This window comes from Grus americana, chromosome 2 (assembly GCF_028858705.1).
Source record: "Grus americana isolate bGruAme1 chromosome 2, bGruAme1.mat, whole genome shotgun sequence".
In the NCBI taxonomy this organism is placed as follows: domain Eukaryota; kingdom Metazoa; phylum Chordata; class Aves; order Gruiformes; family Gruidae; genus Grus; species Grus americana.
The window spans coordinates 122,556,030-122,582,289 of NC_072853.1; the positions used below are offsets into that span (position 1 = coordinate 122,556,030).

Here is a 26,260-nt window from a genome sequence, read left to right on the forward strand (position 1 = left end):
AGACCCCTAAGCATCCTGTGGTAGCTAGCATATTCCTCCCTTTGGAAAAGAGCCCAGGGGATTTATGCCAGGGATGAAAGGAGGAGGAAAAACAGACTAGGAGGCTTTGAGAGTCATACTTCAAAGGGGAGTAGCTGGTTGGTCTGATCCTGCATTGCTCCAGAAAGAGGATCATCAACCAGCCTGTCTGAGGTAATGAGATAGAAAGTGTGTGTAGAAAGAATAAGCCAATCAGCCCAGAGAGACATATAAATTTCTCCTTATCAAGGAGAGAGGATCCCACACAGTCGGACTCTTCCCTCACTGAAAAGCAAGAATTTTGAACCAGCAGCAAGACTAGCCCCAGATAACAAGAGCCAACTGGAAGGAAGAGGTGGATTGCAGGCAGCTGAGATCCATCAGGGGACTCCATGTCTCCTGGGCCAAAGAAAACCCGAGATATCAAAAATTGCTTCTGTTACAAGAACAGAGATGTTTGACTTTTTACTTCTCCCTTCTAAGAAAAAGAATTATTTGCTTATCTGAACAAAATGAGAACATTAAAGTCCTAAAGAAAATAGGAGATAAAACTGTCAAGCTCTCCTGTCTTAGAGACAGGATTTCTGTGAGTCTTGTGTAAAAAACAACCTAGTTCTCCAAAAAAGGCAAACTCACTTCTCATGTACACCTGATTTAAAGGGACAGAGCCATTGATTTTGAAAGAGGAGAGAAACTACTGCCAACTGACAGCATCTGTGGAGAAACAGCTATTATACAGAGAGAACAGCATTTTGGAAATCTAGAAATTAAACACTTCAGAATTAAAAGTACTGTGCATATTGTAGTAAAAAGCAAACCCAGGTTCAATTTATTGCTTCACAAAATAACTAGACCAGCTCTAACCCCCAAGCAGACCACTGAGGAGCCCTCCTTAGGTACCATTTCCCAGTCACAAATGTAGAAAAAGAACAGAAACAGAGTAGAATATCTCCCACTCCATGGCAGTAATTTTGACAGTTCCATTCTGTCACTTGCGAGAAAACCCAAAAGTGAATGACCAATGGCTTCATCAACTCACCCATCCCCACTCAGAGTGTGGGTCAGTAGCGGTAACCCATGACACATTTTGACATTTGACTTTTCCTCAGTTGAGCTAAGGGTGGCACTGTCACCTTTAGTATTGACTTGCTCAGCATTATTACGGCCCTGAGGCTGGCAGAGCCTCACAAGAGTCCACTCTGTTCCAAGTCACTGTTCACAATGGATTCCCTCTGGATGACAGTCAAAAGGATCGGGCTCTGGAAATCCAAGTTGATGTGTATTCCTTAAAAGTTTGTTGAGGAACTCTTTACCAGTAGTTCATGCAAATTTATTAGAGACATTTTATCTGTCTTCTTGTACACAAATACAGAGAACAACAAAATTCCAAGTGAGTACAGCCACCTCTACAGAGCAGTCCAAGGTGACAAAGTTGAATGCACCATGACATAAAACAGGCAACAGCAGAGTCTGGGTTAAGTCAGCAGAGTGTGAAGGCTCAGCTAAGTTCCACCCTTCTGCAGGGCATTGCATTTATTATCTTTAATCAGAAGATGTCCTCAGGATTTTTTCTTTCCCTCAAGAGCAACCATGAAAATCTACTGTTCTAAAATGAATGTACTTGTCTAACCTTTGGTAACAAGGGAAAGGGACCAATGCTTATTTACATATGGGAAGCCACACTATGACAATACAGTTAGATCTGTTTCAAGAACTAACAGCAGAAGTGAAATATTTGAGAATGATTGATTTTATTCACATGTTAGATTGTTCAGAAAAAAATTAAAAAGCCAAGAATGACTCTATGGTAGAAAATCATCTAAATCACAGTGAAGTAAGTTCTAGTAAGTCTATGTCCTTTGAGAGCTCAATGCTTTTTGGTATTTTCTACAAGCAGGATAAATGCAAGCAAATGCATCAAAACATTTTGACGGTCGTGTCTCACATCCAATGTTATTTCATTAAAATCTCTGAGGTATTGTTTTATTTTATTCAGTACATTTTAAAAGTGCACATTTTTGTGTTTATGGAACAAAGTCAAGTTTCAATAATTTTATCCCTTTTAAACAATACACTGTTGGCTAACAGAAGTTTCTCAGTACTCCACATGTATCAGATCAACTGAGAAATAGTTTTAATTTTATTTTCACTATTAAGTTACTAGACAATAACTTCACAATCAAGTATTTCTTTCAATTGAAACGTGGGAGTCAAGAGGCTATATAGAGCTTTCTCTTTCAGTCCCTTTTCCCCATCACCCTGATAGTGTAACTGAGGAATTAACGTAATTTAAGTGTGTCTGCACTAGGAAGACTCTATACACAAGAATCCACATTCTTCTTGTGTTTCAAATCTATTTTTATTGCCTCCACAGCCCCCATACCAGAACTGACCACACATTTTCTGCTCTTTGTCGTAGTACCACTTCAGAACATAATTCTGACATTCTCCGCTATCTTGAACAAGGCCACAGGCATCTGGAAAAGGCAAATAAGAGACAGATTTAATGAAAGAAAGATCCACCCTTCTCAGCATTGTAATTTCAAGGAAAAGTAACATTCAGTTCAAACTGGCAGATGAAAGGGGTAGCCAGTGTTCAAGGTGTTACAAAGATTCAGTAAGTATTCATCCACAAACCCACATGGCCTGAAGCCCCTCTGCTGATGATTGACTTAACCAGAGAGGATGTCTGAAACAACTAGATTTTCAGTGGCATAAACAGAAGGAATGCTAAAAGGTCTTTAGTCGTCTAACACAGACTTTTTACTAAAATTATTGTAAAATTATTATACCTGGACTAGGTAAATAAAGCTTTTCAGAATGTCCCTCTTCTTTATTCCAACTCGTTATGCTGGTATCCATCAGTAAAATTTCATAAACGAACATACCTAGATGGTTAAATTATCCATGGTTGTCCCTTAGCCAAATCCCAGAGTAATATAAATTGCATGAATTAACCCAAAAGTAGGTGAGAGTAGCACACTTTGTAGCAATCTGGTATTCAGTAAGTACAGATCTAATAAGCTTTCACCAACGTAAATTCAGAGTTACTCAAAGTCAGAACAGCTCCAGACTTTGGTATCTGTATGACATCGAAGGGGAAGCACTGAGAAGTAAAGCAAAATACTGATAAAATTACCCAACCTAAAGATTTAAAATGACATAAACTTCTCCTCCTGATCAACTGAAAAACAATAATCTCGCACAATAGATGAGTACAAAGTACATCTCTCAAAAGGCAAGTTCTGAAACTGTGCTAAATATTGTTACAAGCAAGCTGTTGGGTCACTAATTACAACTCAGAATCGGCAATGGCAATTCCCAATAGATACATGTGCCTCCCATAAGTGGCTTAGGTCACTGCTCACATCAGTGCAATGACCCTGACTACTTCCCCACAGGAAATATTTTATTTGTACAGTATAAACAGTAACATATCTTCATGCTACTGAATCTTCTGTGTGACCACAGAGTTCATGCACTGCTTAATGGGAGCACTGATTCAAGATTGTACACATGCAGTCAGGCGACAGGACTAATTCCATCTGTGCTGAGCAAGTCTTGCAAAAGCACTAGTCTTCTCTCATCAGGGAGACATTCCCAGAATCATTTTTGAGTGGAGAGGGATGAAAAACAGAGGGACAGCAGCTGTAGCAACAAGCTACCACACCCCAAGCTATGCAGACATCATTGCACCTTTTTTCCCCAGGAATTCTCTCCAATTGCAGTCTAAACAACAAAAACACTCAACAGTGTTAAAAGAATGTTGGTCACAGAAATTATCTCACAATCAGCTTCCCATACCTATTGTATCAAATGGCAAATCTGCAAAGAAAAAAGCATAATTAGGAAGCAAAGTAAAAAAAACATGAAGAACATATACTTTGATAGGATACCTGTGCTGAAGGATCCTGTTCTTCCTACAGGAACAGACTGTAGCAGAGACATATTTAGTTCCTCCATGTTGAGCTAAGTTAGCAGCAGGAGTAACTCAGTAATTATAGTGCAACTTGAGGATTTAAAATGATCAGCTGTTTTAGTAAAGTGGATTAGAACTTATTACAAAAAGTTACAAATCAAAGCTGAAGTTATAATGACACCTGCAGTTCAGCCTTTAATTACAAACTCTTACTGTATAGATTTGGACTGAATACAAACATATGGTGACAAAACGCTTTGGAAGATGTTATTAATGGAAATGCTTCATACTGCGTAAATATTCAACTGAGACCTTCACAATTTAGAGTCTTTTTACTGAATTAAGAAAGATTTTCATATTCTAAAATCATACCATAATCACTATAGGCAGCTCTAGTTTCTACTGTTGCCTCTAAGTTTTCCTCATTCTCCTCCTCAGCTTCTCCATACTCTTGTGGCTTTTTTCCTTCAGCATCTTCTTCTGTGAAATACTCATTCTCTTCATAATCGTATCTCATTTCTGGTGTTGTGTATACAGGTTCTGTGGTGGTCTCTCTAATATTCTCCAGGACTCTACTTTCAGTTCTTTCAATGTCTTCTAAACCATGACCGTAACTAGTTTCATCAGTTCCAGGAAAAGGCACCCTAACAAGGAGAAGGGGGGAAAAAAAACAAATTAAGTATTTAAGTACCAGTATGGCCTTGAAAAATGCAGCTGGTTCATTCCTTCTGAATACTGTGAAAAGAAATTCTGATCCTGTTAAAGCTACTTTCAACAGAACTACTAACCCAAAAGAAGAAATCTTATGTTCAGAGGTGTACACTCAAAAAGTTTAATAGGCAATTCCAAACCTTTCAGTCATAGACACTTGCTGTTGTGTGTCTCCTCGATCTAAGTTTTCACACTCTTCTTGAAGTTCAGGTGAAGGATAACTGTTCATTTCTTCTGTAGGGAAAGCACAGATACCACAAATGAGTTTTAAAGTCCTCCAAACCCCAGTATGTTTAACAAAAAGTACTACACGATTTTTCTGTTGTGAATGGGAGTTTGCATCTTTCAATAAGTAACACATAGTATCTAGAGTGACTGGCACTATGTCCAGGAAAATGAAAATTATGTTAGAGATCAGCTAGATGAGAATGACTTCTGAACCAACCTTTTAAACTTTTGTCTTGCTGTGTAAGACACTATTTATCTTTCTGTAGCAACTTTGACATCTCTAAATTCATGCTTCTGATGAGGATTTTAAATCAGTGACAATTTCCTTCTTGATATTCTCGTTTGCTTTTCAAAGCACCTAAGACCTGCTAATCTGTATGAACGTGTCCTGAAAAGTGAAGTTATTTCTCTGCTCTATAGAGGAGGAATAACTGCAGTAAAGAGAGGTTAATGCCAAATCTGCTAAATGTTTAAATTTGTATCATCTGCCCCAAAGCCTAAATAGGCATAAACAGCTCAGTAAATCTGGACCTGCCAATGGTGAGAGGAGAAACGTAGGCCTAAATCGGGAATAAAACTCTGTTCTCTTAGCTGAAGAATGGTCTTTCTTTAGTGAAAGTGGAGTCAACAAAGTCACAAATAATACCAGCTTAAGGGAAAAAAACTACTTAAGCCTTTGGCCTAAGGCACCATTAGAATATAATGCTGTTCTGTCATTATTGGCACTTCCATTAGTGTCCAGCATCTGCTGTAAACTAAAGATGAAAGATTGGCTAGCTAAATTATGACTAGAAACTGAATGATAGCACATATACACTGACTGCCTTTTTCTACACAACATTTCTCTTTCTTTCCATAACTTAACCAAACGTCACTGCGTGCTACTTACGTTGTAGAAGATTTAGAAATGCCCGGCTAAACCTCTGAGCATACACCATCTCAGATGTTGAAACCCTGCCCAATGTCAGTAAGTGCTGGTCTGTGGGGGAGCTCGACAGCTCCATCAGCTGACTGTTATTCACATTGTGTCCAAGTGCAAGAGTGAACAAGGTGAATCCTTGGCACTTGGCTCCAAGTGAAATCTCTCTCAGCTTCTCACTGTCCCATGTGCTTGTTTCGCTTCCAACTACTGCAAATATGACCCTGTGTTTTCTTTGTCTGGGGGCTTTGAAGAATACATTTTCAACTGTCCACTGTAGGGCAGAAGCAATGGCTGAGGGGCCTTCCAGTTGGTGAACAGATTCTTGGATATGTTTCTTCATCAAATCTTTATTGCTGTACGTGACTAGATCAAACTCCAAGGCCACAGGGGTCTGGTTTCTGTCAGGCAGGAAGCCCCTGGGAGCCTGCTGCACCAGCGCCACTCTGATGCCTCCGTATGATTCGTCTGGCTGTGAGGAAACAACAAACTGATCTAGCATGTTGCTCACGAAGTCTTTGGCTCTCTGAAACTCGTCACTGCTGATGCTTCGAGAACTGTCCATGATGTAAGTGATATCCATATCCATCTGAACAGGAGGAGAAAAGGGCACCTTGCAGTTGGTACTTGGTTTGCACTTATCTAGAGAGGAAGAGCCAATAGGCAGCAAAATATTTAGCAATGCAACAAAAGCAGTAGTTTAGAAAAAAATTCACACAGTCCTATTCATCTATTTTTCCTAAATTTTGATTTAAAAAAAAAAATCAGTTTGGCAACTTGAAATCTTGTTGTTCTAGTCAGGAACAACAGATGGGTCTTGCTGAAGAAGGTTTTGAGATACCATGGGAAATTATTCAAGCATGAGAGCAAAAAACATTCATAAGGTAAAATTTAACAGATAAGAGTTCTCTTAGGAAATTTTCTTCTGTTGAAATCTAAACATTGTAAAGTTCACTGGAACAAACTTTATTTTTCATCTCTGACTATTCTTCAGCATTCTGAAATATTATCATTTAGTAGCTTCTTCCCCCCTCACAATGTAGAATTTACAGTAAGTGAGCCTGGTTTACCAGAGTCATAATGCTATTTTAAGTGCATTTCTGTTAAAAAGGAAATGCCAAAAACAGTAATTCATTTCACATGGCTGAGACAACAACTACTTAAACAGCTTTTGTGGTTTTTAGATTCTAATTCTTAACATCCACTGAAAGGGAAATTCAAATTGTAACTTCTCAGCAGTGGTAATCTGTAATGGAAGGGACCAAGGAATGGTCTGGCACAGAGAGCAAGAAGGCCCAATTGCAGAAGGCATTAAACGGGCTGGAAGCAGGAGTGCCAGAGACAGAACAACCTCCTGTAAGGGAGTGAAGTTTTTCTTGGTGATGATAAGAAACAGCCACAGTATTGTCTTGTAGCCATCCTGGAATGTGAGCACTCAGGGAACACCTTTGGGCAGCAGAGCTGGGCTGAGGCACCCCATGCAACCACTCATGGGACTGGTGCTGGTGCAAGTGTATATAAGGAATCAGCTCTGAACGCATCTTCGCAACTCCTTGTAGAGCCACTTATGGCAGTAAGACTCTGCCCAACACATTGTTCCTTATTTTTTTACATTTTTAAGCACAAATGTGTTTAAGCAGTACCATAAAAATTTCCCAACACCACATTGCAAAATAAAATCTATGGGATTTGTTACTGAAAAGGTAAAAAGACCAATATAAGAGCTGGAATTTGTAAAATGTCTTACCAAAGCAAAGTGTACAATATGTGATGCTCTCCAAACTTTCATCCTGTTGTCTTTCCCAAACAAATAATTGAAATCTTCTAGTATCATCAATCTGTGTTTTAAAGCAGACACAAAATTAACATTAAAAAGATATATGCAAAATACTGATGTATTATCTTTGTTCTTAATACTCAATGTTATTACTATTTCTCTGTTAAAATAGATACTACCTCTAACCTGGTGGTTTCACTGCTATTGTAATATTGAACAGGTACACAGAAACCTTTTTCAGTTGCCATTTGGAGCATTCTGATTGCCCTGGAGCATTACAAGGAAACTGCTTTGTGCCTAAAGGTTTAACTCCATGCTGTGCTACACAGAGATTGCCCGGTTAGTGTAGTGGCTAATGACAATTAATTGGTGTTAGCACAGCTTATTACCTAAGAGTATTGCATTAAAACAGTCATGATAGATTATTCAAAGCTAGCTTGGATATTTCTGCACGGTGTTGAACTTAGGTCCTCTGTTCACATTCATTTTACAGATAGTCTTTCTGCTCTTCCTAGACTCTAGATTAGGTAGAGACTCAACTGTTATTCTCTGTTTGTGTGCATACGGCTACCCAGGTTTTGATTGGGGTGGCTGTGTGCTACTATAATACAAATGAGGGGAAAAATGAGTCATTGTGGGATTGCAGTTGAATGCAAATGAAAGAAAACCCTCATGGTTTAAATTCATATAGCAAGAGCTTTTCTGTAAAGGTCACTATATTTTCCCCTTGACAATGCAGAGCACTATGTTCTGGCCTGAAAAATACTTTCTTTGAAAAAAATGGGGAGACAGCTTTATAGGTATGAATGGGAAGCTCAGCACAGGTAAAAGATATTAAGACTTTTTTTTTTTTTTTTTTTTTGCCAGTGAAGGGCTATCACTTTTTTTCTTTTTGTAGGTGGGTGCTATAGAGAAAAGGGCAGGATCTCCTATCTTGGCTCTTTCTGGGACAAATAAATCATCCACAGTGAAGATGTTTTCTTGGGAGAGAAATTTCTAGCATTAGAAAATTCTAGCATTAGAACAACCTATGTGTTGCCTGTGATCACCTGAAAAAAGACAATCTTCCCCAGTAGAAGATCTGACCACAGAAATGCTTGAGGAACCCTGAAGAAGCTCTAACATCTTCCTACGATGTCACTCAACCATGACAATGTTGTAGTGGTTAATACAATAACCACCCAACCCCATCAAAATGTGATTCAAGGGAAAAAATATTTCCTTGTGGACCAAGATAAATAAAAACAGCTGTAAAATATCATAATATTGCAGGAAATGAACCATATATATGGATAAGCTAAAATGGTGAGGAAAGAAATAATTACTTCTTTGCATTAAACTTAAGCTTTGTGTGTGTTATACATAACACAATTAACTTCTGATTAATGTCTGTAAAGAAAGTTATAATAGGCCTCTTCAAAGGAATCAGAATTGGCAATGACTGCTTAAGCCATCTCCAAACTGAGGCTCCTAAAGCAAACTAACCGAAGCCAGTAAGTAGGATCATGAAGATGGAACCACCTCTCAACTGCAAGGGCAAAAGTCCAGCTGAAAGAAAAAGGGAGGCTGTATTTTCTTGGGGGGTGGTGGTGAGGTTGGTTGCCTTCCCATCGTTGTAACCACAAAGGAGACCTGGGCAGTGAATTTTTTGCCTTTCCTCTGGCTAAACAGCTTTTTTAAACTTTTCTACTCTGAAAAGTGATTTATGGAAAGTTAGCACCTATGTAAATACCAGATGTCATCATATGTATTTGGATTTGTAATCTGCTTATACTAAGTAAACAAAATACTGATGCTTGCTCCAGTTTATCCTGTGGAGCAACCCAGTGAATAAACTATAAGCTTCCTTCTCATATGCTAGCAGAATTTTTTCATTCTGCTAAATTAACATTCAGTCAGACAAATATGTGAATTGGCTAATAGGTATGAGGCTGCATGAGAATAAACGTAATACAAAGATTAAAGGTCTGACTTAGATGCTACTAGATCAGAATTTAGACTGCAATTTTTGCACTTTTTGTCACATGTAAGTAAACATGGTTTCCTTCTATAAAAATAATTTTGAAGAAACAGCAGCTGGAAGGAATTTTATTTTGAGAAGTTAAAATTGAGCACAGATGATACAAAAATAAATTGAAAAGAGAGAGAACATGGAATCCATATTATGAAACCCTAGGATATGGTTAGCCTTCCTGGCAGCCTGGGCACACTGTTGACTCATGTTTGCCATCTTTTTATATGAAGTCATATTTTAAAACAAAAGTTATTAATTTTCTTCTGTGCTAATGGCAATACAGCTATCAAAAGGAGTTTTGCTTAATTCAATTTTCTTTGGAAAAAAATTAGTGTACTTGCAGTCTTCTACTACTACCTTTTCTACAAATTAGGGCCACAGTTTGTCAATTAGATCGCTAGTACGTCACAACTTCCAAAGAGAAATGGCACAGGTAACCAAGTGAAATTAACACACTGTTACTGAAACTCTGATTTGGCCTAAAAGCACAAATCACAAACAATTTGTGTGCAGCAGGAGGTCAGATGGTGATAATTAAGGCCAAGTGAATCAGTGTTTCTTTGTTAAAATAGTGACCTTTAATATACCCCTTTCTAATAAGGGATTGGATAGTTCCTGTGGAACTTCATGGCTTGAGAGTACACTTGACTCAAATACTAGTAGATACTAAGCCAACGGATGACTGACTCAATTTTCTACAGTCTATCCACTTACTGAGAAGGCACGTCTCACATTTGGCACTTCACTGAAGGCAATAACCACTGGAGTGATATCCAAGGCACTCAACTCAAGTACAGCTGTGCTGATGGCAACGTCATCCTGCGATGGACCATTGGCAAAAAATAGGGCAACTTTTCTTGTGAGGATGCCCTGACGAACACGTTTGAAGACATTTCTTGCCACAAATCTCATGGCTGCCCCAATATTACGTTTGCCAGTGGATCTCTCTAGCGGTATTCTCTGCACTGCTTGAAGCAGCAAGTTGCTTTTTTGGAAGTCTGAGAATCGGATTAGGTAACGCGTATTGGTATTGAAAGAAACAACGGAGACACGAGCGCCTGTTGGGCAATTGCTTTCACTGATCTTAATAGTCTTCAGCAATAACATAACAATGTTCCTCATTCTTTCAAATGCAGCTGGCGTAACATCTTCAGACATATCGAATGCAAACACCACTTCAGTTGGATAAACTGGACATGTGTCTGTACATTGAAATAAAAAATTTGTGTGAGAATCTTTCCACAACTCCAACACTGTTAGTTTTTTCTTCAAGTCTACAAAAGAATGGACATGCAGAGACCAGATGGGCTTACCTGATGAGCAAGCTGGAATGAAGAGTTGGAGAGCACACAAATTATTTCGGACTCATATTCATTAAAATAGTGACATATTCACTTGCTTTCACTAAAGAGCCTGATCCAAAGCTCAGACAATTGACAGAATCTGTCAGCGAGACACACTCCTCTTCCACAATCAAATACTCAAAATAGTACAATTTTACTGGATGAAAGAAATTGTTCTGGGTTCTGCTGAGCACACAAGTCAGACAGAATGAACACTCCAAATCTGGAGGACAGGTGATATACAAATATTGCCTTCTCTCAGAGAACTCCCCAAAGGGGGTTGGCACAATGCCAAAAAATTAATTTGATCTTAAATGAGGACAAGAGACATTTGTTACAGTTTTTGTAATTAAGAGATGGGAAAGATGAGCAAAAAGCATGAGCTGGTTGCATACACCTGCTTAAAACCCCTCACAGTTAATAACTATCATTCATCATCAAACTCAACCCAGATGCAAACTATCAGCCTACAGGGTTTCCAATGGAGGCTATTCCATTTAAGAAGAGTGACTAGGTGGAATCAGAGGTAAAAGAAGATGCTCCCTACTCACGGCAGTTTTTTCGTGTAAAATTCACAAGTTCACAAGGCTGCAGGAGCAAAACAAAAAAGCAATTAATGGCAAATCTCAGACCATCACAGACTGGGAATCTTAATATTGGTTTGAGCTGAAGGTCATATCACAGCTCCTGAACTAACCCTCACTACAGTAAATCCAGAGTCACAGATTCTGGTTCCTCTCTATTTCAAATAGTACAGGGGCTCTGCCCCTGCTGCAGAAACTAAGTTTTTTATCAGACATGCTCTGTTGGCATTTAATTGTGCTCTGGAGTATTAAGCAACCATTTATCCATTCTTTATTTTGTGTAATAATCTGATCTAGGAGGTCATCAGGCAATGGCACTTCCATAGGAGAACAGGCATTTCAATAGCAACTCACATAGGAAGAGAGAGGTCCGTGCAAGAGGAGAGGACCCCCTTTGGACACAGAACACACCCGCAATAGCATTGTCTGCAGGTAGTTGTCCATGTAAGGGTTAGATGGAGCCTTTAGTCAGAAGTGTTTGTTTTACATGGGATTAGGATTCTGAAGAAATCCTGCTCTGCTATTCCCAGTGAAAAGAGATGTTGCTGAGGAAATGCCTTCCTTTACAAGAGGGTGAAAAGTAACCCTAAATCTGAGCTGGTGTGTAAACTGATGTGAATGAAGAAACAGATAAAGGAATATTAACAGTCCGACAGTTTGTAAAAGTTTGGACACGGTGTTAATCCATAGGCAGAATTGTTTCTCAATCCTTGATTATTTCCAAAACGGAAGAACCCGCTGCACTCTGACAAGTAGTCGAAAAGGATACAGTTTTCTAACAGCTAATTGTGCTCATTGTAGTCAGTGCTTATAAATGGAAGACTACAACTGTTAGTTCCATGCAGTGTGCACTTAGCTGCAAGATAATTACTTACTTCCATTAAAATGGTGCCCACTGGTCCCTTGGCACCCTGAAACAAATTAAACACAGGTCCAGAAAATCAGACCCTGATAACGTATTTCCATCTATGAGACTGTAGCCCAAAGAAAATGTAGGCATACAGTGTTTTCCTGATAACCATTTGTGAATTTGAAATAAGAGGAGACATCAGTTCCCAGCATGGATTTCTGTGGACCTGTTCCCAACAGAGTCACAGACTACTTCTCAGACCTATTTCTCAGTCCATTTTCCTTCCTGGTTTTATAAATGTTCAATACTTGTTGCCCTTGAGGACAAGTATAATTGAGAATTAGATTTCCTTTCTAAACAGCAATTTCTGTGCTGTGGTTCAGTTTTCTGCACCTTACATAATTTTCAGCCTCTGATGTGTGATAGGCTTGCCCTCTCCTCTTGCAGGGTACAATCCCCACAGTTCTACCTCAAGAGATCCTGCGAAACCATACACACATCATGACAGCTCAACCAGTCTAGCTAGCTTTGGCTACTCTGCAGCTTCTCCTTGGGAGCTGTGGACAAATGCCAGGATCTCAAGCATCTTTTTTCAAAATAATAGTATTGTTTAATCTCCATAAAAAGAACAAAATTCAGGGAAAAGAACTATTTTCAAGACAGCTTGAAAGTTTTCCCCATGTGTGCAATTCAGATGTGTGGCAAGACTACTGAAATTTTTCACTGACTTGCAGGGGGCTGCAGTGAGATACATGAGAAAAATTTGACCTTCATATCCCACAACCTTTACCTTAGCCTGTCTTTACCATAACACTACACTTGACCAAAATCATATACTTCCTTACATCCCCAAATTACAGCCCCATCTCCATATTTGTTGCTTCCCCCTCCAATTAACCTTCCATTCCTCCATCTCCTGCCTGAGCTGCCTTCCTCATCTCCTCTGCTGTCCTGCTGCTAGCACCATCACAGCCATTCATGCTTTTATCTTCTTATGTTTCCCAGCAGGTCCCAGATCTTCTTTGGTACTGTTCAGCAAAAGTTAACTGTGAATTGCCTGAGCCCTAATGAAGGCTACTTGCAGCAGCTTATTAGCAGTGACTAAGCTGTGCAGACTTGACCCATATGGATAATCATGCCACCAAGTTAGGAAAGATGGGTAAAACAGGCCTGGTTTGGCTGGCCCTGCCTACTACCTGCATCCCTCTCTCTTCCACTTCCTACAGAATTCCCACTTTCCCATTTCACTGATGCACTGCTACTACAATAATCTCACCAAGACCATACCTTCCCAAGCTCCACTCTCACTTCTACATTTGAGGAGGAGATCTTGAGCTTGAAATCTCTCTGAAGACTTCTTAGACCATAGGTTGGCAAGACCAACAGCTATCTGGCTCATCAGTACACAAGATCTGTCTGTCTGTAAATGTTATGTGAGCAACCGAGCAGTAGAGATGGCAATGCACTCCAGTTGGCACTCTTGGCCATTCTTGTGCCCAGCATCACAAAATAAAGTGGGCCAGGTACATTCATTGACCAGCACAGTGCAATGACAAAAAAATTAAATTGTTTTCTAAGTTGCACGTATCCTGTGGGCCGTGTTATACAGGTAAAGATACTGTTATCAATAATGTTAAATATTAAAACAAAAAGAGTAAGCTTAAGAAAGTTTAACAATAAAATAATTAACAGTAGGGATTGTTTCTGGTCACCACGGAGTTGATTTGCCGAACTGCTGCAATATAAAGATAGACACATACAGGGATTTTCCTAATTGCCTACAATGTTAATCCTAAATCCTACTGAAACCCATGATCCTTTCCCCTGCTTAAATATAGAATAAAACTTTTCGTTGTATAAAATGCAGGTCACAAACACTGGAAAAGTACATCAAGACATCTACATGTATATAAGGATTAACAGGTTACAGTCAGTTTAAGCTTTAAGTGCCTGTCATTGCAAGTCTGATTTTAAATAGCTTTTCTTTTTAAATGAAAAAAATGCATTGGCTGTCAGCAGAACAATCCAGTTCTACATTTTAGTACTCTCTTCTTTTAAAATTAGATATTTACCCAGCCTAAAGACAATGCCAAATACTGCAGAAGAAATTCTGCCCTGCATTGTATCATTGCAGTTCCATTTCCAACAGCAGGTGCCCTTGCACATACACATCCACAGACAAAACATAACTCTGTACAACTATCAGGCTGATTAAGCATAGTTTACCAGACAAAACTTTATTAAATATTCCATTAATCTAATAGCAAGTTTAAGAGCAATTTAAGAGTGGGTTTTTTTAATAAAAATATATTACCATAGGTCCTGATGGCCCTTGGTCTCCTGGATCTCCAAGGGAACCTGGTGTGCCAGCATTACCCTACAATTAGAAATACTAGTTTTATACTTTATAACTGCGCACACAGATGCAGAATTTCAGCAGAGAAAAACCTTTATAACTATATTGTGAGTTGGATCCTGCATTTACATAAAGATAGACTGCTACCCCTAAGAATTATTAGCAAGAAACACCTCTAAAGACTTAGACCTGCATTCTCTCAAGACCTCTTACCTAGGATATGGCAAAAAAAGATCAGAGTGGGAACCAATTTCAAAAATTTTGGTGAGGAAACACTTGAGACATAAGGGCTTTATTTATGGAATCCTTCACAGAGTTAACAGATTTATCATTCTTACTCTTCCACCCCTAACTCCTTTGGGTCCTTCAGCTCCTGGAATGCCTGGGTCTCCATCTTCTCCCTGAAAATTAATGAAATCCAGAACTTTATAGGAAAGGAGAAGACAGACAGAAAGACATATAACCACTTCCAAACAAGAATAATGTAAAACAAGACATAAAGAAAGCAAATATGCCCATTTAATCATACCTCTGGACCAGGATATCCTATGAATCCAGATTCTCCCTACCAAAACAAAGGACAAAGGCTTCGTAAGAATCTAGAACTTTGTGATCTGCTTAGTGTTTGATGTCTTTAAACAAAAAAGAATTTCAAAACTATTCTTAGCATTCCATCTCATTCAAGTAACAGTGGCTATTACTCTGGTCTCAAATTACGCCATTTTAGATTAACACCTTGTTCATCTAAAGGAAGAGCATCTTTAAAATTTCCAACAGTTTCTGAATTTTCAAGAGTAAAAATCAGTGAGTGCACCCTCAGCAAGTTTGCCAATGACACCAAGCTGTGTGGTGCAGTTGACATGCTGGAGGGACAGGATGCCATCCAGAGGGACATTGACAGACTTCAACAGGTGGGCCCATGTGAACCGCATGAAGTTCAAGGCCAAATGCAAGGTTCTGCACACGGGTTGGGGCAATCCCAGACATGGATATAGGCTGGGCGGAGAATGGATGGAAAGCAGCCTTGAGGAGAAGGACTTGGGGGTGTTGGTGGATAAGAAGCTCAACATGAGCCAACAGTGTGCGCTTGCAGCCCAGAAAGCTAACTGTATCCTGGGCTGCATCAAAAGAGGTGGGACCAGCAGGTCAAGGGAGGTGATTCTCCCCCACTACTCTGCTCTTGTGAGACCCCACCTGGAATACTGTGTTCAGCTCTGGGGCCCTCAACATAAGAAGGACATGAACCTGTTGGAGCAAGTCTAGAGGGCCACAAAGATGATCAGAGGGCTGGAGCACCTCTCCTATGAAGACAGGCTGAGATAGTTGGGGTTGTTCAGCTTGGAGAAGAGAAGGCTCCGGGGAGACCTCAGAGCAGCCTTCCAGTACCTAAGAGAGCCTACAAGAAAACTGGGGAGGGGCTTCTTACAAGGGCATGTAGTGATAGGACAAGGGGTAATGGCTTTAAACTGAAAGAGGGTAGATTTACATTAGATATAAGGAAGAAATTCTTTACTGTGAGGGTGGTGAGGCACTAGAACAGGTTGCCCACAGAAGTTGTGGAGGCCCCCTCCCTGGAAGTGTTCAAGGCCAGGTTGGATGGGGCTTTGGGCGTCCTAGTGGAGGGTGTCCCTGCCCATGGCAGGGGGGTTGGAACTAGATGATCTTTAAGGTTCCTTCCAACCCAAACCATTCTGTGATTCTACTCCATCTCTCAAATAAGTGTTTTGTTAAAACTTATTTAGGCCTCCTATAAGATACAGTGGAATTCATGTTCAGTGATCATAGGTATAACATTCAGAACTCAGTGTTTGAATGCAGTTTCAAAATGTTGTAGTCTCAATACTAAACATTTTATATAATATTTTGTTGGCATATTAGAAATCACTTCCTTAATTGTTTTCGGTTACTTCAGCTTTCGGTGTGTTCTTTGCTTGTGTATGAGAAATATAAGAACTCTCACAAAGACCAATCAGAATTGAAGTGCATCTTTCATTGACATTACAGTAACTATCAGAATTCACACTACTTATGTATGTCCTTGTTTTAAGAGTTCCCTCCCATGAAAGTGGACATGCCTGTCAAACATCATATGATTTTTATCCCACAATTTCTAGAAAATTACATGCAGATTTCTAGAACTACATGCACCTAAGAGTGTAATGTGACTGTGAACCTGTGTAATTAATAGCAGCCTTAAGTAAAACCTATACTACTGGCTGTTCTCTTACCTATCGGGGAAACCAACTCTTTCTGGATCACTATTCTGAGGTGAACTTTTCGTTTGTTTGTTTTATTAATTGCTTTAATTCAGACCCTGCCAAACCTTGGGCAGACACATCAGTGTATACGAAGGGCTTTAAGTCAATCCTTTAAAACAATGAATAGTGACAAGAAGATTTAGCAAAAATCTTTCTTCCTCATTTCTTGTAACAAGGAGGATGTTCCCTGAAATGAAAAAGTGGGAGATTCCAAGAGATTAAAAGAACTAGTCTTCCATATAACATATGTGTAACCTGTGAAACTCTCCCATAAAAGGAAATTGCTCTGGCTAAGAAGGTAAGAAAAGAGGTTGGATAATAAGAAGCATCAGGAGTCATGTTAATAAAAAGCCATTTTAGGAAAAGGAGCTCATCAGTTGGAGAGGCTCCTGGGAAGCCTTTCATATCTTTTCTGCAGCTTCTGCAGCACTCTGCTTCTCCCACAAAAAGGGAGAGTGAAACAGATGTGCCTCCAGCAAGATCTATTGGACCACTTCTGTTTCACAAGCAATGGGAAAGGACCAGTATGGTAACACCACAAAAACTCTTTGAAAGGAGGACTGCAGCTGTTTCCAACATCCTGACCATTTTGCTCACAGACTGACCCATTGGTGCCACTGGTACCATGATTTTGACTTCATCCTTTCTGTATACTTTTCTTTTTAGCTGGATTCTTCTATGTTTTTAGAGAGGTAGGCATTTCACTACTCTTTTTTTTCAGGGCTGTGAAGGGAATTATAAGAATTTCTAAATAGGTAGCAATCCAGAGGTTAATCCTCAGATCTTATTGTTGACTACAGGAGCACAAGGAAGAATACTTCACATTAAAACAACGAGGATGTTTGGAGAGTATCACCCACACCTTGGTGATCAAGGAATCCCTCCTCTGAAAGAAGAAAAAAAATTATGAAGAGTCCAAGGTGGCTGGTTCACCAATATTTGCCAACAAGAGTGGCTAGTCAAGCAGACTGAATTGGGGAGAAAGCACTGTGTACTCCAAGAAGCTCAATCCCCTATATCCATATACACACATACACATATCAAGGGAAAGAGTAAGAGAGAGTGATTCTCAAAAGAATATCCTATAGCAGAATTACTCACAAGGATAGTTGTGGGTAAGTAGGGATAGCCTCTTATGGAACCTCAGAAATGCACTGTGGCCACATCTTAAACTTCTTTTCAATCAAATATGGATGGTCATGTTTGACACGACACTGCAAAATGGAGACTGTGAGACATCCTGACTCAAAGCACTCACCTTTGCTCCTTTGCTTCCTTCAGGACCATAGGCATCTCTGCCATCCATGCCCTGCAAAGATCGATTATATCATGAGTTAGCTTTTAATAGAGGACTAGATTCACATCCAATTCCATTTTGGAATAGAGATCTCCCATTGCAATGAGGTGCCCAGGCTGTTAAGACTGATGAAGTGGGGCAAGCTATCACAACACAGTCTAAAACCAGTAGCAAATGGTGGCAAAATCTGTAGAAAGAAAACAAGGATTAAGGCCACAGTTCCTCTCCACTGTGTGCCCTACCTCTAGCATATTCTCTCTCTCCTAGAGAACGTGAGGGGAAAGGTATTCTCTCTAGCACACAAGGAATCTAGTATCCATAAGGAAACTGAGAACCAAATGTGAAATAATTTTAATTGTATGAAATAGAGAAAATAGAAAAGAATAAACTGTACTGATTCAGATGGATGGGTATTAAACTACAGGGGCCCTGAATCAGAGCAGAAAGACTCACAGGCATGCCCCTCTGTCCAGCTGGTCCCACTGTGCCCTTCTCTCCAGGGTCACCAGGTTCACCCTGTTATAATTGAAACATAAAAGGCATTAGTTTGGGTCATTCAGGAGAATTCTTTCTGAAATGTAAACTTGTCTGCCAGACTGAAGTTTGCTTACACATTTTATAGACTACTCAAAAGCATTCAATTACAGACCATGTTTCATGGAAGGTTCCTTGGGGTGGAACTGGAAAGTACTTGGCAAATCAGAATAAGCTGAGCATTCATGCAGCTAAACCCCAAAGGCCTTCATTCAATAAAACTCCCATTGTTATACAGAATTACCAGTGAAAAGAGTGTTTTCTGGAAAAAGTTATATTAATGGTAGCAGGACACAGCCTGGAATTCTACCAGCCTGAAGCATCTATTGGTAGCAGACAATATTTCTCAGGCAGGCTGTCTGCACTGTGCTCTTAGTCCTCTTGCAAGTTTGGGGTTTTTTTTCCTTCAGTTCCTTTTTTGGTTTTCACTTTCTTAATGAACTTTCTTCTAACAAGAATCCCAATATTAAACAGCACAAAACCAGACTGAGAAAATGGAATGTATGATGGATATATATTTCTTCCCGATTTTTGTTACTGTTTCACCGTACGTTTTCACAGAGTGACTCTTCTCATAGTAGCACTTTGACCTTCTGATACCTCCCTGTCACTGAATGTAATAATAACTGAATGTAATAAATCTTCGAAGAGACTGAAAGGTTTAGCTAACTGGTATTATTTATGCCTCTTACATCCAGAGATGCAACACCAACTAAAATGAGTTATTTTTATTTAATAAAGGCTCCCATATCAACACACATTAATGAGAAAGGAATAAATAAAGGGATAACATTACAATTAGAACAGCAGCCATGTCAACATTAAAAACTTCTTAGTATAGCTCTGACACCTGTAAGATTACCTTGAACACATCACTTGCCTTCCCATGCAATCTAAAAATGTCTATAAAACTTAACATTCTTCACATGTTCCATAGGAACCACACAAGTCCTAGTTCATGCTTCTTCAGTCAGATTCTTGAATGAATGATGCTGTTAGATTGCTGCAATTAAGTACCTTAAAAATCTTTACCTTTGCTCCTCTTGCACCTAACTTCCCAACAGAGCCAGGTGAACCTGGGGCCCCCAGACTAGCCTGTAATCAGAAGTATCAGTTAAAAGGTGCACAATGAAGACTCAAGGGCTCATTGCACTCAAGGATTCATTGTCACTTGAAATTATTACAGAATTAGTATACGTATTAGCATATTAACAGGCTTTTGAGGACCGCATTGAGTCACTAGTCAAGCTATCATTGCAGTTATTTCCTGTTTTCTGTACAACTGCTTTAAAATTCTCAAAATATCATTAAGTATGACATGAATGCTATTTTCTATCTACACAGATACCTAGTGAATACACACATATGTGCACAAACAATATGAATATATACATACACACATACAAATGGGTGTGTAAGCATAAGCATCATTACATGACTGAAGCAGATGCCCAAGGCTGACAGAGTAGGACATTCCAGTCCTAAGTTACACTGGTGTCATTCCAGAATAAGAACCCCCAAAATCAACAGCATCACACAAGTGAGAAGATCAGCAGGCAGTGCTCAGTAGTTACAACCTCATCATACCCTGGCATTACATCTCACAGGCCATACTTCAATGAAACCACTGACCATTATCTAACTTTGCCCTCAACTACATCGCTGTACATCTGTATTTACACACGCCACAAGCCATGTTGTTAGTCCTGATACTATAGAAATAAGAGCGGGATCTAGAGCTAAGGTTTTTCATTGCAATCATGCAAAAGCTTGGCAACACTGAAGTTCACTTCCTATTCACCCACCTAAACTTATTTTCAAGGCTGTTACTTTATCATATGAGGCTGCAAATCAGTTTCCTTAAGTACTATACTCAGTTTCTTCTTTCTGTAAGTTTTTAAAAACTCTTTATAAGAATAACATCAACACTGAGGACAAAAAGCTGTAACGTGTAGAGCAGGAATAAATTGTTTAAAGCTCACCATAGGGCCTGACATGCCTTGTGGTCCTGGAGGTCCTCTGATCCCTTGTACTCCTCTGGGGCCCTCATGTAAAAAAGCCATTGAAAAAAAGTCAGTTCAACATTGACAGGCTTTCAGTCAAGATTTGATTGCTGTAATGACCAAAATCCAAGTGCCTGTTTCACAAGCCTTAATGCACAGGTTAAACTTCTGGCTGTTTGGTTGTAAGGATTTGCCTGTGTGAAGCAGCTGAGATGGTCACTGCCTGAAGGCCATATTCAGAGAGCCACAGTGGTGTCTAAGATACCAAAGGAGCCATAAGCAACCCGCTATCAACTAGCCACACTTTCTCCAGACTCCTGCATCTTAAAATTTAAAGTTAGATCATCTTTAGAGCATCTAAGAGCACCTTAAAACTAGAAGGTACTGTAAGCAGTCTACCACCGTAATTCAGAATGACTCCACCAAGCAAATTCTTAAAACACAAAGCTTTCCTCATTGGTTTTGTCAATCAGTATATCTTTTTCATAGTTTCAAGGCACCCTGGAAATACAGTACATTAAAAAATGCAACAGATTTTATGTACTTATTGCTAGCAATTTCTAATTCATTCTTTTGGAAGATATCTGCTTGTTAATATCCTGTAAGCTAGAAATGTGTTGGTTAAATTACTTATTTCTGCTATTCATTTTCCTCTCTTGATTTCACTAGAAGCTGCACCCACATAAACTGAAAAAGAAACTCGCCACATTTAATTCCCCAGAGTTACAGAGGAGATTTTCCAGGAAAGAATCTTACTCATAATATTCATTAGTTGAAATAAACAACGCATTCCAAAATAAAAACAAAAGATTGAGACTGACAACTCATCTTCTCCAGAGCTAACATAAAAAAAACCCCTCAGAAGTTCTTTTAGCTACCTGTGAGCCTGGAAGACCAGAGTCTCCTGGGTAACCTGCTTCCCCCAGATCTCCTTGCTCACCCTGCCAGAACAAAAACAACAAAAAAGCAACCAAACCAAACAAATTAACAGCTGTCACGTGTATATCAACAGATAATATCATATCTGCACAGAGTATCAGTTGATAGGATGTTTTACAATGTTCCCAAGCAGCTTGAAATTCCTGTTGAAGAAAACTCAATTAAAAAGCAAGAGTTGAGGAGCTTTTTTTTGTTGTTGGTTCAGGGGCGTGCTGAATATAAGAGCTGCAATGCAAGAGGTCAGTTCTATCTACTTTGCATTTTGCTAAGTGCATTTTACACCACGGTCTCAGCAATATTCCTGCATTACCCTTGTCTTTGTCCACTGCAGAGACCATGAGAAGTCATAAAGCCAGGGCCAGAAGGGCAGATCCCCTTCACCCTTACCCATGGAGAACCACTCTGAGGGGGAACCATGACTTCATAATTCATCCTAGAAGTAGATATCTTTATACTCCCCATCTTTCACTCTGGTTACTCAGTGAGGCAAATCAAATCTTCCTTGATGAAGGACAAAACCCCCAAACTTCTCCAGCTCCCATCTGCATAAAGTTGCCATCTAAGGGTGAGTCGGATTAGCTGACATCCATAAGAAATACTTGCTGTCTGCTAGATTGAGTAAAATGCTGATAATTAGCACCAAGATTTTCCAGGCCTTGCAGATCTCCTTTCACTGGAGATATTATAAATATACATTTGGAGATTCTCAGAAACAGTTGGTTTGGAAAGACTCTCCTGAAGAAAACTGCATTCAAAAAGCTGTACTTTCATTCTCCACCATATAAATGAAATGAAAGATAACAATAGCAAAAAAAAAAACCCACCCAGCACATTTCAGCAAGCTTATTTGTAGCCAGAGTAACAATACTGTAAAACAGAACATCAGTTACTAGACTGTCACCAGGCTTATAGGCTTATGCCAGCTCTAAAAAATCAAATAGAAATAGATTTCCACAAAAATCACACAGACTGCAATGAAAATGGACAAATTTCTTAGGATTCTAGAATCCAAAACCTAAAGAAAGTTTTCAGCTACTGAAATTAACCTTGAATCAAGCCCAGAAGAGTTGTTCTTCCCCTGCCTCTTTCCTCTCTCTCATGCCTTCCTTTAGTTTATCCTCCTTTCCGTCGTCACTATTTTGCTTTGCTTTTGGAACACAGACTGCAATGTTGTTCTTGTCTGTGACAAACATCTCTCTGAGGCTACACCACACCTTCTGTTCCTTCTGCCCCACTGACTACTTCTGACTGTTAAGAATGGCTAGCTGTGTTTGTTTATTTTTTTAAACTATTTCAAAAAGTTACTCTCCCTTCTATCACAAAAACCAACAGATTATTTGAACTACAAGTCCTGGCTAACTGTCCTTTTCAGGATATGGTGAAAAGCGCTGTGTTCATGCTGACTCCAAGGGAAGTTAACAACTTTGTTGACAGGGATATTAGTTCAGTATCTTTTACTAACAGTTAAACCCAGTACAAGTCCTTAGGCATCAGTTGGGTGAATTATGGCTCACTGCCTGTACTCTAATTATTTGTCCCTGAGTATGTCACCACCAATATTTATCTTCATCTGAAAGAAGAATTCATTTCCATTCCATTCCAGCACAAAACCTTCCTCTTCCAGAAGGACTGGCCATATCATATTTCCTTACAGAGCCAGATCCTGTGGTCCACAGAAGGGCCCTTGAAGACCCTGCAAACATTAGGACTACGTGGTTCAGCTTCCTGGCCCAGGGGCACCAGGAAGCACGCACAGTGACATTCTCATACTTTATGCTGATAGACCTGAGCCCTGTGGCAGCTTTGCAACACCCTGCCATGCAAAAGATCATGGTGGGAGGACACAACACCCAACATCTCACCCAAGGATGGATGCCAGTGTCATATTGCAGGGTTTACTGTTTCATCTAGTTCCTCCAGATGTGGAAGACAGAAGAGGGTAATTCTCTTTGTCATTCGCTTTTTACACCTCATAAATGAGCAGGTTATTTACGTAAGCTGTGCTCTGAACATAGGTTGAGACCTAGCTTTTAATGCCTACTGACCCATGCAAATGGTTTTTGTTATACTTTTAGAAGCTGAAACTGGTCATCAAGAACTTAAATGAAAACGGTTTGGAAGTTCTCTGTTGCTGTGAGGTTCAGTCATCTCTCTTGTTCCCTACCAGATTACAAAAGGGCGGCCTCATCACTGGGGGAGGGGGCCCCCATGGACATGAAAAGGGTTGTCTCAAAAGGTTCAACTCATTCTGCACTCTGTGATTTTACTAAACAAGTTGAACATTTCCATTTTCTAACCACAACAGAGTTCTTGTGCTTGTTAGTACAACAAAGATAAGCTACAAATCCATTTCCACAGACTTCAATTTTTTTGTCCTGTAACCCTCATAGCTCACTTGGATTATTTATTTCTGCTGTTACCTGACAGAAAAATGCAAAGATTTTCAGGGTTCAGCAGCAATCAAATAGGAAAAAAAAAGAAAGCACAAAGTTACATAATTACTTAAGAAATGGATTTCTGAGCTATTAAGCAAGAATTGGAATAATTAGGAAGAAGGCTTGCTGAATATTGTTCAATATTTTAATTTAAAATGTCTGCATAAACCCTGTAAAGAATTTCTGACACAGAAATAGGAAACAGTAACTGTAAAATGCTCATATTCTTTTAAGCCATGCTGGTCCCTGTGAGTAGCCAAAGCATGGTGCTTTCCCCCTACTAGTGGATAGTATCCAAATCTTCCAGAATCTATCCCCATCTGTGATACCTCAGACAGTGAAAATTCTGGATTCTTACAGTGAAGTCCAAATTGGGATTTTCAGAAACCAGGTGGGGCAGAGGTTTTAGCACAAGGCCTACCTGTATATTGTATGAAGCTAGGCTGTGACTGGATTGTAGTTTGGGGAAACTTGCAGGACTCACACTTCTCACTGTAATTTCCCAGTGAAAAATTAATTTGAATCAGCTTAAATGTAAAAAAATCTGTGTTACCCAGCTGCAGCACACAGGAAGACAGTAATAAAGGCATAGCAAAACTGTGCTCTTCTCAACAGAAGAGGAACAAGAAGCCCAGAAATGAGAGCCAAATCAAACACTGTGCTGCTGAAGAAATATTACTACCATAATTGACACCCCACCTCCCCCAGCAGCCTTTTTCCTTTGCTGAAACTGATGTTCTATACTGCATCATTATGGTTATTCTCACTGTTATTTATTAATGTTTTACAGTTGGCCTTCAAGTGCAAATGCTTGTTGCTGTTGCCCAAAAAGTGCTCGATCCATGAAAAAGTTTAATGAAAAATCACAAACCTTTTGCCAAATTAAGAACACAGCAAGCACTTCAATTTACATACTGCACCCGCAATCAAAAACATGAGAAACATATCAAACTGAACAAACTGTTACCAGGTGTCCTCTAACAGCATGTTTTGTACAGGTTATGTACCTTCATATTGTGAACTTTGATAAAGGAGATGGGGCTTTCGCACAGACTTTGAAACAATTGCTCCTTGAGGACTGAGAAAAAGAGTGCACGCACTTCATCCTGTCTCCTCTGATACTGGGAATGCAACTGGAATTGCATGAGTATGACTTGGAAAGGAGAGATGGGGTAAAGCTGCTCTGAATTTCACCCTGACCATGCTTGTGAGCGAAGAGGTGCATAGAACAACCTCTACTCAAAATGCTGGTTTGCGCATTTATTCAGAAGCTACAACTCTGCCCATTCCCCAGACTCCAACACAAGGCGGGACTTCGAGACATATTCCATCCTGCAGGTACTGACAGCGTCATACACGAAATTGCTATGTTTCCCTGGGTTTATACGCACTAAGATAAAGGGGAAATGCTATACCAAGGCATGTACCATCGCAACTCTGCAGAGAGATCGGGTCAAATGTGAACTACTTGTGCTAGAGCAATGTGCTTCCTGGAATGATCATATAACCTATACTTGCAAGCAGATGTATGGGAGTGTCCTGGTTTCAGCTGAGAGGGTTAATTTTCTTCATAGTAGCCAGTATGGGGCTATGTTTTGGATTTGTGCTGGAAACAGTGTTGACAATATAGAGATGTTTTTGTTATATGGACCTGTTGTTGTTGAGCAGTGCTTACACAGAGTCAAGGCCTTTTCTGCTTCTCGCACTGCCCTGCCAGTGGGATGGCTGGGGGTGCAGAAGAAGTTGGGAGGGGAGACAGCCGGGACAGCTGACCCAAATTGATCAAAGGGATATTCCATACCATATGACATCATGCTCAGTTTATAAGGAGCTTGGGGAAGAGGATGGGGGGAGTGAGCGAGCGGCTGAGAGGTGCTCAGCTGCTGGCTGGGGTAAAACCACAACAGGAAGTCATGGGTTTAGATGTTCTTATAGACTCCTGCCAGGGTGATGGACAAAGTAAAATGTGTACCCTGTCCTAAAAAAAAAAAAAAGTAGTCTAGTCTTCTCAGGTTCCTAGAATTTAACTTTTACTTGCACTAATCCACTCTTGAATATAGCTGCTTTTAGATTTG

At 39.7% G+C, this 26,260-nt stretch overlaps 1 protein-coding gene across 1 annotated transcript in view; it reads right to left on the minus strand.

Moving 5' to 3' along the window:
• Positions 1-2,322: 2,322 nt before the first annotated feature.
• The window catches only part of LOC129202395 (collagen alpha-4(VI) chain-like), a 46,991-nt gene continuing 23,053 nt past the window's right edge, over positions 2,323-26,260 (minus strand). The window contains 17 exon segments of the mRNA XM_054815049.1: positions 2,323-2,495; positions 4,310-4,581; positions 4,789-4,882; positions 5,766-6,437; positions 7,543-7,633; positions 10,301-10,788; positions 10,900-10,911; positions 11,481-11,517; positions 12,389-12,424; positions 14,678-14,740; positions 15,058-15,120; positions 15,249-15,284; positions 18,236-18,286; positions 18,728-18,790; positions 19,841-19,903; positions 20,791-20,853; positions 21,690-21,752. Coding sequence (XP_054671024.1) covers positions 2,323-2,495; positions 4,310-4,581; positions 4,789-4,882; positions 5,766-6,437; positions 7,543-7,633; positions 10,301-10,788; positions 10,900-10,911; positions 11,481-11,517; positions 12,389-12,424; positions 14,678-14,740; positions 15,058-15,120; positions 15,249-15,284; positions 18,236-18,286; positions 18,728-18,790; positions 19,841-19,903; positions 20,791-20,853; positions 21,690-21,752 — 2,340 coding nt within the window.